Source organism: Tachysurus fulvidraco, chromosome 15 (genome assembly GCF_022655615.1).
Source record: "Tachysurus fulvidraco isolate hzauxx_2018 chromosome 15, HZAU_PFXX_2.0, whole genome shotgun sequence".
In the NCBI taxonomy this organism is placed as follows: domain Eukaryota; kingdom Metazoa; phylum Chordata; class Actinopteri; order Siluriformes; family Bagridae; genus Tachysurus; species Tachysurus fulvidraco.
Window position 1 is genome coordinate 14,170,187 of NC_062532.1, and position 12,057 is coordinate 14,182,243.

Here is a 12,057-nt window from a genome sequence, read left to right on the forward strand (position 1 = left end):
AGAGTTTAAAACCACACGGCACTTCCAGGGTCACATGTGAAGTGGCAGGGAAGTTTTTATTGAGGAGGAAAAGAAGCCTTTGCCTTCTGTGCATTTCTGAGTCACGCTCGTAGCAGCGTGCTCCGATGTGAAGTGCGCCATTTCTACATAAACGCTTTAGTTTCGACCTGCAGTTACTAGTCAGAACAAGCAACAAACACGGTGCCGTGTGTGTGCGTGTGTGTGCGTGTGTGTGTGTGTGTATATATATATATATATATATAACGAACAAGTAGCTAATACTGAGAGCTTCGTCTGCCACGTTAACATTCTAAATGAGATTCGGATTAATGCATTATTGACATTTGATTATCTATATATAGCTGGTGCTATTTCTCATTGGAGCTATAAATAATCACTAGAAACCTTGGCAGTGATAGCTACACACCAACAAGGGGCAGATTACAGGCAGCAGATCGCTCACAATACAACAGTACAATCCGAGCCCTTACCTCACAGAAGAGCGTCAGTTTGTCGTCAGGTAGCAGCCCATTGGCCTCGTCCAGCAGGAAGTCCCGCCTTATAAACTTCTTGAAGCCCCAGTCTTTGCCTTGCACGAACCTGTAGGCCCGCTGACTCTCTGCAAACAAATCACACGTTTGCAGTGTCAGCGTTTTTGGCTTTAAAACAGCATGAAAGCACTGAATGACAATAGAAGACGACTAGCCAGAGGGACTTTCAGACACAAAAGATCTGAGTCGTAGCAACTCCTCAGTGATTTCAGCTTCAAGCACAGTGTGGTGACAACAGCAGTGGAAAATGAATGAAATGAAAGTGTAGAATTAAACTGGAAAAGAAACCTTCAGAAACAAAGAGGAAAGAGGATTCATGAAGACGTATTCATTCTCTAAGTTTAGTTATACACTCCAGAGAAGGATTATGATTCACATAGAGAAAGGAAATGGCTTTTGTTACAGACTGAATTAAAAGTAGAGGCCATCATTGAGGTATAAACTTGACTCAAGAGAAAGAGGATACATACACTGTGACGTCTGATTTTCTAAACTCAAACTCGTTGCTTGAATTTACCTGAGCTCCCAGACCTATACGCTAGGCTTGTGTTGCACTGACTGACAGAGGAGACCTAGACATCTACCAGCTCCAGTTAGACTCTGCGATACTTAAGAGGACATGTGAACTCCATGTGATCTTTTGCAACAATACAACATCTGTCTGACTGTATATTTATAATCACACCCTCCAGTGTCACCCACATGAGGATGAGGTTCCACTTTTGAGTCCGGTTCCTCTCAAGGTTTCTTCCTTTACCATCTAAGGGAGTTTTTCTTCACCACTGCTGCCTGAGTCACCTCAGACTTGCTCATAGGGGACAAATACATACACATTGTGAACTAAATATATCTAATATTAATCTTGAATTTTGTATTCTAGTAATCTTTATATTATTCTTTATAATAACCTTCTGTTCTATGTTTATGTTCTGTAAAGCTGCTTTGAGACAATGTCATTTATAAAAAGCGCTATACAAATAAACTTGAATTGAATTGAACTGAGGGGACAGTATTCTGTCCCTCCCACATAGACAGCACAGGCAACTGTGTTCTCTTGTCTCCCAACCCATAGGTTGCTGTGACAGAAACAGGGTTCAAACTCCTGAAAACTCTGAATGTACTTTTCTTTATATTAAATGCTTCCTCCTGGTCCACAGAGTGGTAACAGATGTGCAATGAGGAAAGGTGAAGTGAAGGTCTTTGTGATATAAATGAGAAATGTTACATCCCTAATGAGCAAGCCAGAGGCGACTGTGTGAAGGAAAAACTGAGACGATGTTGGAAAGAAACCATGAGCAGAACCAGACTTAAGACAGAAGTCATCCTCATCAGGGTGAAGACAGTGCGATTAGAAAAGAAACTCGTTTTGATATAAAAGGGTTTAAACCAAGATAAAGTCCCAGTGAAGCTAAAGGAAGCCCTGCCAGTGTACATCTTTTACGTCCCTCGTCATTTCCTTCTTCTGTAGGGGATATTTTTATTCGTGTTGGGTTTCCCTGCTGCTATATAATCACCGCAGCAAGGGGTCAACAAGCATAAATGCTACGGCCGAATAGCAGATGTTTAAGTGCACCTCAAAATAAAGCGTCGCCTTATTAACCTGCACTCACTTTAGTGCCCTTTGTTCTACTGTTAATCCCTCCTTTATTACATTAAGAAGCCTGTCATTCTCTTCTTCACTCATTCACATGGAGTGAATTTCCACAAAATCCTCAGCCCTCTCTCATGTGCTCACAGCCTATGATTTAAAGCAAAACCCTGCTGAATGCAAAAAGAGTCAACACTCTGTAAACAGCCAATCAGGGTCAGACCTCTACAGTGGATGCCCTTGGATTCCAGTTACTACCCAATCCCTGAGCTTAGGCTTTATAACAAGTGGAATAGATTTCATTTGATGGACAGAAAATCAAGTGGACCAAATCATCTCTTCTTTTTTTTTTAAAGCAAAACCAGTGATCCAAAAGCTAAGTGTATGTAGACGAGATGATACAGAGAGATGATGACCGGATGTATGAGAGAGAGAGAGAGAGGGAGAGAGAGAGAGAGAGAGAGAGAGAGAGAGAGAGAGAGAGAGAGAGAGAGAGAGAGAGAGAGAGAGAGAGAGAGAGAGAGAGAGATGAAACAGTGAAAATGGTGAGCGCTCCAGACAGACTCTGAATGAACAGTGTGAATCCGTGCCTTCACTAGTGACTGTGCACACTCAGACTTAGGGCCGAGTCACTTCACACTCACAAACAGTGAGTCAATCACCGGCTAATCGCCAGCTAATTTCTTCACAAGAATAAGGTGAGCCTCTAACCTGCAACTCTGTATGTAATAAAGCTTGCTGGACGGCATACTTTAACACAAATATAGAGCTTTGGGGGAAAAAAAAGTTTTCAAAGATGAATAAATTAAAAAATAATAATAACCCCTCAGCTGCCTGATCAGAGCTAGCTGTGCACAGGAGGCTAGGTCTCAACAGCACAGGAAACAGCAGCCAAGGTGCAAATTGATAGCAGAAGCTGGCTGCCTGTGTGCCTGTTTTCATAAATAAACATTCATTAAACACCAAGAAGATTTGAGAATTTGTGTTGGCTTGGGGCTAAAACATCCACACTGCAGGTGTCATCGATTTAGCAAAGGGGGAAACAACCTGTCATGTATTACTCCGTATAATGATGTGTGTTTTCATTTGAAGACCTCCAAAAGCTTTAGATTTGACAGGCGTGGATGGTTCCAACCTCTTTCGGCAGACAGCTGAATCTTTTCAACCTTTTTTGTGTGTGTGTAAGATTTTAAGTTTTCTATTTGTAATGTGCCAACGTAAGCCAATGGGAATCGAATAACGATATCCAATAAACATTACTAAACCTCTTAATTATGGTATATTACATTAAAAATGTATAAGTGTAACTATTCCTGTCTTGTAATGATTGTGAAAATCCGTTTTCAAATTCTTTAGCTTTCACTGACTTTTATCTTCTCCCAGACTTACGGTGCTGTATTAGCTGCAGAGACGCACTGTGTTGTTCAGGGGGACAGTCTAAGTGACACTGATCCGCTCCACTGGGAAGGATTAGAGAGACGGCGAGACAGACGGACAGGACAGACAGACACTAGCTGACTAGGCTTAAGAATAAAAGATTCACTACCGTGTCAGGCGACCAGTCAAAGCTCTAGGTCGAGGTGGAAAGCCACCAATCATGGTCGGCCTCTAAAGGTGGCTGACAAAGCATCACATTTTACTGAGGATCCGAGGCTCATGAGCAAAGAGATGGGTCTGTGACACAGTCAATCTGGCCAAACTAGTGAAAACGAGCTAGACTCGGCCACAAACAAGCTTCTATTTAAAAAAAGGATAGAGTCACTCTCTGAAACCAGAGAGCCAAACTGCCCCAACACCTCAACAGAGACTGACCTGCATCAGTGTGTGAATAAACTGGGCCGTAATACAGCAGCAGCTCTAAGTGGGTCTGGCACTCCTCCACAGTCTTGAGCATAAGGACACTGAGATGGACCTCTGCAGTGTCTAAAGATTTACATCTTTTCCTTCGCAGACATCAGATGTTTAAAAACAGTTGTCTTGATAATGTAGAGACAGAATTTTGGCTGCTGTACACTTCAGGTATATTCGGCTCTCTCTAGATACCAGACACCTTAGTGACAGAGCTGTTGTTGTTGTTGCCGTGCACATATTACAGGCATCTGACATACACAATATGGCCAAAAGATTGTAAAGACTGCACCATCACACCAATATGTAATTCTTCCTTAAACTGTTGCCACATAGTTAGAAGCAAACAATTGCATCAGATGTGTTAATGAATCTGAGAGGCCCAAACTTGCTCCAGCATGACGACGCTCCATGCACAAAGTGAGATTCATGAAGACAAGCTTTGCCAAAGCTAGAGTAGAGGAAGTCAAGAATGCTGCACAGATCCCTGACCTCAACCCCACCGAACACCTTTAGGATGAACTGGAATGTAGACTAAGTGCCAGGCCTCATCATATCATTGTCTAGGCTCACTAATGCTCCAATGGCTGAACGATCACAAATCCCCTTAGCCACACTAATCCATCACACTAATTCCAAAATCCAGTTGAAAGCCTTCCCAGAAGAGTGGCAGCTGTTCTATTGGCAAAAAGGGAACCAACTCCCTATTAATGCCCATGGATTTTTAAAAAAGATGTCTGGTTGTGATAGTCACGTGTCCAATTCCTTGTGGATATATAATGTAGCTTTGATATATACGTGTGAGGATATGATAGGATGTGGTGAAGATATTGACATATAGATTAGAAATTAGCACCTGATGTAGTTTAGAGAATGTTCTACTCAGACATTACGGTACAAGGTGAAAATTCAAAATCATGCACTCGTAATCCATAAATGCTTTGCAAAATTCATTTTGGATGTTTAGAGCAGCATAAATCAGCAATAAGAGTGAGAGAAAGCAGGAAGTTGCGATGTGGAAGGTGCTCTGTGTTAAAACATCCATATTCAGGTCCCATCTCTGGGCTTTGCGGTCTCACAGGCCACTGAACTGGAACAGTGATGGGGCAGAAAAGATTTCCACTCAAACGTCAAAAGGTCACAAATGTGCAATTCAAAAAGTCAACAGGTCAAAGGGGCATAAAATAAAAATGAGCAACAGCAGACCTAGTCCATGTGACAGAAATATAGAGTGTGTGTGTGTGTGTGTGTGTGTGTGTGTGTATTAGCCAATAAGGTGATTGTGACACCGATCCCTTTATATTAGCATGAAATGAGTGTGAGAGAGAAAGATAGAGGACATGAAAGAGCAAGAGATCATTATAATATACTTGTAAAGCAAAAGAAACACAATCTCATCTTGATTCAACAGCCGCCTCTGTAGTGAAGTGTCAGCACAAATGCTCGTGGATATCGACGTCCTCTCAAGAGACATCGATACAACCTAATACAATAAACATTTGCTGATAATTCTGACTCTATGAGCCCGAGAGTAAATCTCTCTATTGGCCAAGCACTCAATAGAACAGCACACAAATTGTCATACACTTGTTAGAGACTTGACAGGGCTGATGCTGAAGAGCAGCTGGGAGCTACAGAACAATAAGGTCTCCTACACACTGCCCTCGTCTCCTGATTAAAACACAGACAGGACCTAGTCTCACAATTGGTGCAAGAACCGATTTTACAGTCCAGTCTAGGGCTGGAGTGTCAATGTCAATCTCTCTCTCTCTCTCTGAAATGTAGTAAATCTCACATATGTTGTCCTATCAATAATTTTAAACTGTAACTAGCTAAACAAAAACAGCCACAGTAAAAATATTCCACACAACCATTTCTATCTTTAAAGTAAACGGTGCTATTAAACCCATTTTTGCTCTCCAAGATGCCCCAAGTGATTCTTCGTAAATGTTTAATGCCCCTTTTCCACCAAGGCAGTTTGAGTGCTGGTTCAGAGTCAGAGCCTAATTTAGAACCAGTTCTTTCTTTTTTGACACCCAAAGTACCGGCTCTGAACCAGAAAAAAGTGGGCTGGTCAGGGGCTGGGGGCGGGGCTAGGGTTAGAGCCTTTAATATACCTTAAGTATACTAATGTTTAATACACTTTCACTTTACCGCAATATGATACATTATCAGCACAAATGATAGTAAGTAGCTACATGCTAAGGCTAACTTTTTTTCTGTGTTAATGATAAAATAATGTTATGTACTTTCTCGATTACAACCTCCGTTTATACAGATTACACAAAGCTTCGATTACAACCTCCGTTTACACAGATTACATGGAGCTCGATTATAACCTCCGTTTATACAGATTACATGGAGCTCGATTATAACCTCCGTTTATACAGATTACATGGAGCTTCGATTACAACCTCCGTTTATACAGATTACATGGAGCTTCGATTACAACCTCCGTTTATACAGATTACATGGAGCTCGATTATAACCTCCGTTTATACAGATTACATGGAGCTCGATTATAACCTCCGTTTATACAGATTACATGGAGCTTCGATTACAACCTCCGTTTATACAGATTACATGGAGCTCGATTACAACCTCCGTTTATACAGATTACATGGAGCTTCGATTACAACCTCCGTTTATACAGATTACATGGAGCTCGATTATAACCTCCGTTTATACAGATTACATGGAGCTCGATTATAACCTCCGTTTATACAGATTACATGGAGCTTCGATTACAACCTCCGTTTATACAGATTACATGGAGCTTCGATTACAACCTCCGTTTATACAGATTACATGGAGCTTCGATTACAACCTCCGTTTATACACATTACATGGAGCTTCGATTACAACCTCCGTTTATACAGATTACATGGAGCTCGATTATAACCTCCGTTTATACAGATTAAATGGAGCTTCGATTACAACCTCCGTTTATACAGATTAAATGGAGCTTCGATTACAACCTCCGTTTATACAGATTACATGGAGCTCGATTACAACCTCCGTTTATACAGATTACATGGAGCTCGATTACAACCTCCGTTTATACAGATTACAAATTCGCCGTGTTTGGATGTAATGTAGGGTCGCAAAGCCATGAACATTAACAGTAAAGCAACATCCGCCATTGTTAATGTTGTGTTTGCCGCTGCTGCGCTAACGCTGCTGGGAAAGATGAGACGTACATAGTGACGTAAAACCTGGCCCTGTGATGGCTCTCTAGCCTATGGAAAGGCAAACAGGTTCTTAGAAGGATCGCTAGTGGAACCTGGTGGATGTTGTGGAACCAGTGGATTGCATGGAACCAGCACCAGCACTAGCTCTGAACCTGTACCCGGTTCTTTCTGGTGGAAAAGGGGCATAAGATCACCAAATTTCAGCACAAGGTTGTAAAAATGGCTCACACTGAAATTCAACAGTGTCCTGACTCTTTTGAGATCAGACTTGTCGTAATAAAATTGTTTATTTCTTTAAACTGATTGAAACTTGCTAATACACAACACTCTGAAAAGCATCTTGCTATCAGTTTAATTTAAAAAAAAAACACAAAAATTAGATCATATTCCATGACTAACAATGAAATCACGACACCCTGACAATCCTGGTTGCATAAAAAAAAAAAATCCTTTCCCTAGCTAACATGATTGCTCTAGTCGTAGTCCAATGCTGAGTAGCACAAATCCTTTAACACCGTTCATGTTAAGCTTGGAACGTTTTCCACAAACTGCAGAAATCCTGATCACAGTCTGGTTTCCTCACTAGCATCAGAATGTTATTAGAGTGCTTAGTGTCATGAAAATATTCACTCTACTCTTTAACACTATTCTCTGTATTCACTGTTTCTGGGAAACTCTGCCGCAAATAATTCTCAGTTAAAGACAAAGAAAACTAAATGAGTCTTTAGAGTACAAAATCAAGCTCCCTTTAACATACATTAATCTTCACTAATGGTATTTTCCATTGCCTTCCATCTGCATAGTTCTATAAATGGCTGGAAATAAAAGGCATTCCTTGCCAGCACTCTTGTTTTGGCTGTTTGTAAAGGCATTGGGCTGAGAGGTTAAAGGCAATGTGGCAGAGTGCCACCCTGAACAAACCGGCCAAACCAGGAAACAGCTTCCAAGCCCTGAAACAAAGCCCGAGCTCATTCGTGCCAAACCCAGCAGCGGAGCCCTGGATGCACACAAAATCGTGTGCTCGGCCACAGCCGTTTAAAAGAGCAAACAGGAACAGAAGAGAGAAGGAGAAGTCCAGTCGTTGTGTCAAAGCCAAATGTGGATTAAATATTTCCAATTTTTTTTTAGCTGCAGCTAGCCCAGAATTGTGAACAGAACCAAACAAAAACCTTCCTTCCTTTCAAAGATTTGATGCATAGCCTTAAAACACATCCAAATAACGGGTCTTTCATGAGCTCTGATTACATAACTACCATCTCAACACCACGTTAGTTTCCACTCGTGTCAGCCAGGAGCAGGCGTCTGAGGCTACAGTGAGCACATGCTCACCAAAACAGGACTGATGAGGGAGAAAACATGAGACTTTCCACTCCTAGGGGCCTTTTACACCTGGTCAGTTCATGCGTTTTCTGTGATCCGATAGCTATCCGGTCGTAAAAAGACCAGGTGTAAATGCCCTCTGAAACGTTTTTGAGATGGATATAAATTCGATCGTTCAAACCACTTCAGGAGGTGGTCTGGGACGTGTTTCAGATGAAACTGGACAGGTGTAAATGAATATGGTTGTTCAAGACAGGTGTAAATGAATGTGGTTGTTCAAGCCACATACGTCAGCACTATACTCCTCCCAAACGGAAGTACGTCACTCGCAAGTGACTCATGGGTCATTCATCACTGTTAAATAAATGCTGGTTTTTGTATCATAAGTTTTTTCATCTTCTTTTTGATTGCTTTGCTGTGTATCCTGTAACCAGCTGAACCCCCTTGTAATTGTTATTTTAGTTCCAGATGCTGGCTCCCAGAACAGAGATCCTATAACACTCATGTGGAAGGAACAAGGACAAGTCATTTGATTAGCATGGCTTCATTCTGTAAGTGCTATTCTATCTCCTTAGATTTGACTGAAACTCCAAGAATGCACGTATTACGGAGTCTAACCGGCAAGTAATTTTAATAACGATCACACGCTGAGCGCACGTGATGATTATTTTTTGTCTTTAAACTGCTGAGATTAAAAAGAAGTAGCCAATGTAATAAAATATTGCTGTGCATTATTAAATTATACATCATCAGTGGTTAAATTCTCAGGGTTACTGATTAGAAGGTCGAAGGTTCAAGTCCCAGCGGCATCGAGCTGTCACTGTCGGGTCCTCGAGCAAACCCCTTAACCCCATCTGCTTCAGAATGGCTGACCCTGCACTCCAACCCAACCATCCAACAAGCTGGAATATGTGAAGAGAAGAAGTTTACCGTACTGTAAGGGTATACCGATGCATCGTGATGAGATAATGGGAAGAAAATAGGACTATGCACGTCAGCTTCTTATTAATTACTATTAAGAAACACAAATGCAGTGTTTCAGGTCCCAATCTGGAAAAACCGTGAAGCTTGAAGGTTAAGGATATAAATCCAGGTTACAGCAGTTAAAAAGATGGTAGCTCCATGCTGCTGTGATCTAGAAGGAGCAGCAGCAGCAGCTACTGGGCATTTTAACCCTTTGGAGCTCTCTTTCAGATTAAAGTGCTTCTATGCCACTTCTGTTTTAGCTGATCACTTTCCTATTTCCTGCACCGTTTATAATTCAGAAAGGAATCATTTCAGAAATAATTTTTCCTTATTTACGTTTTGTTCAAAAGATCCAGAGAAACACAATCAAATCATGAAGCCAGGTTTTGTGGAATAAACTGAATCCTGATTGAAGTCTGACAATAAGTATATGAAATCACTGAGATGTTTCTCAAATATCGCTGGGCTAAAATCAGTCTAACATTATAGTCTATAGTCCAATAGTTTAACGGTTCACAAAGAACAGAAAGCGAGTGTGTTACCTGACTCGAACCTCTTAAAGTTACATTGAAGGTGTCCATTTGTAGAAGGTGTTATTTCACCGGGAGAACATGTGCCTTCACACACCTCACTGGCCAGTTTATTAAGTTTCTGATGCTGGGAAGATGTTCGTTCAGAAAGTAAGAGAACACCTTGTGCTTCACAGCATTTACAGTATAATGCCTCATTGGATTCATTCCCATTTCTTTTGCTTGTCATGTTTTCTCTTATTGCCTCTTCCTGAAGAGTCGATGTGAGATACCACGTGCACATCATGAACTAAAGTAAACAGCTCCTGATTTAAACAAAGTCTCAACATAATAGTTCTTTGATTTGACACTGTGAATCGGTGTGGACAGAAAAGTTAGCTAAATTTGAATTAGAACAAAAAAGAAAAGAAATAAAGGTGTTGGCATCACGTTGCAATGTCTTGGTAGGAGACTTGGTAAGATACATTTTAGACAGCAGGCACATGTTAGTATCAGGTATCAGCTGCTATTCACCTCTTTGTTATTAGAATATCAAAAATGGACAAAAACGACTGGCTGTTCATGGCAGGAAGTCTTTTATCCTGTTGATAAGATGTAAGTGCTTGACTTGAATAACCCTGTGTGTGTGTGTGTGTGTGTGTGTGTGTGTGTGTGTGTGTGTGTGTGTGTGTGTGTGTGTGTGTGTGTGTGTGTGTGTGTGAGAGAGAGAGAGAGAGAGAGAGAGAGAGAGAGAGAGAGAGAGAGAGAGAGAGAGAGAGAATATTCTATAAAGTATGCTTGCTTTATCAGGACAGATAGGTAATAAACCACACACCAAGGCTATAAGAGGTTCAGCTGAATAACCACCTGACACGATCAATACACAGACTAGGCCTCTAAATACATCCAGCCCTCTAGCAAAACCGATCCATCCTCCAGTTAAGTCTCCAATCGCTTCATCAACCTGGAGCGCAAACGAGCTCCACCGCAGCTACCCTTTCATCAGCAGCTTAGAGATTTACAAGCCGGTAGAGACTGTAATGATGTGGATGCAGTCAATGGCAACATTGCCTTTGGAAGTGGGGGGAAAAAAGTGCACGAATGGATGTGTAATGATACAAGTCCCTGCTTCTGCAATCTCTTACTCAGCACTTAACCACTAGTCTCTCTGTCCATTTATGATGTGGTGTAATCGAGAGAAAATGTTACAGAAATGGAGCTGTGTGTTTCCGTTCCATCCACCCTCTTGTATTATCACGCTCCGAGCCTAAACACACACCCACACGACTCAGACAGGCTCCATAAACAGCAGTCGTAATGTAGTGTGCCTCTGCTGACTCGCAGCCCTCTTAATTAAAGCACTTTACTTTGTTTTTATTTCTCTCCCTTTTCGCCCCTCGCTTACTCTCTCGCCGTCTCTTTCTCCTCTTCTCCCTCCACCCCCGCCCCTTCACGATGAGGCCAGGATTAAATTGGATTCTAAATGATCCAGAACCGATAGAGCAATTTCTGCTGCCATTTTTCCTCGCGCACGCCCTCCGTCCTCCTTTTAAAAACACTCCCAACAGAGCAGTCAGGGGCTTCATTTTCTCCAGCGAGGGGTTCTGCAGGTCCCCACATCTCCCACGGGAGCTCTGAAGACTGTCAGGGATGGAGAGAACAGAGGAGGCGAGATGGCTAGATGGAGCAGGGACGCCCATTAAAGTGCAGAAAATGAAAGAATTTGGCAAATGAAATATGAGGTTTTTTGACCTCTCATCAGCCTCTCAGTCTTTTCTCTCAGCATGTCTCAGTAAGATGAGCCAGTGACTAATGCTCACACCTCCACTTCCCATCACAGTGAAGAGGTCAGGGACGCATTCGCTCTTTTTCCTGATAACTTCCTGAGACACAGCAGCACTCAGGCTCATAGTGATTAGTGCAAGTTTATCCACTAGACAAATGAAAGCATATCATTAAAGTTAGAACTGCTCCCAGAGGTTACACTGCTTTAGTTCCACAATCTGCTATTCCATTTCTAAACATGTTTAAGAGTTTAAATCTGATCAATAATGTGACAGTCAATAAACTTACGATCCCTGTGG

The 12,057-nt window shown here is 41.7% G+C and overlaps 1 protein-coding gene across 1 annotated transcript in view; it reads right to left on the reverse strand.

Moving 5' to 3' along the window:
• Positions 1-12,057, reverse strand: part of LOC113639508 (speckle type BTB/POZ protein) — a 79,576-nt gene that overhangs the window by 24,683 nt on the left and 42,836 nt on the right. The window contains exon 6 of the mRNA XM_027141384.2: positions 492-619. Coding sequence (XP_026997185.1) covers positions 492-619 — 128 coding nt within the window. The remainder of the gene's footprint in view (positions 1-491; positions 620-12,057) is intronic.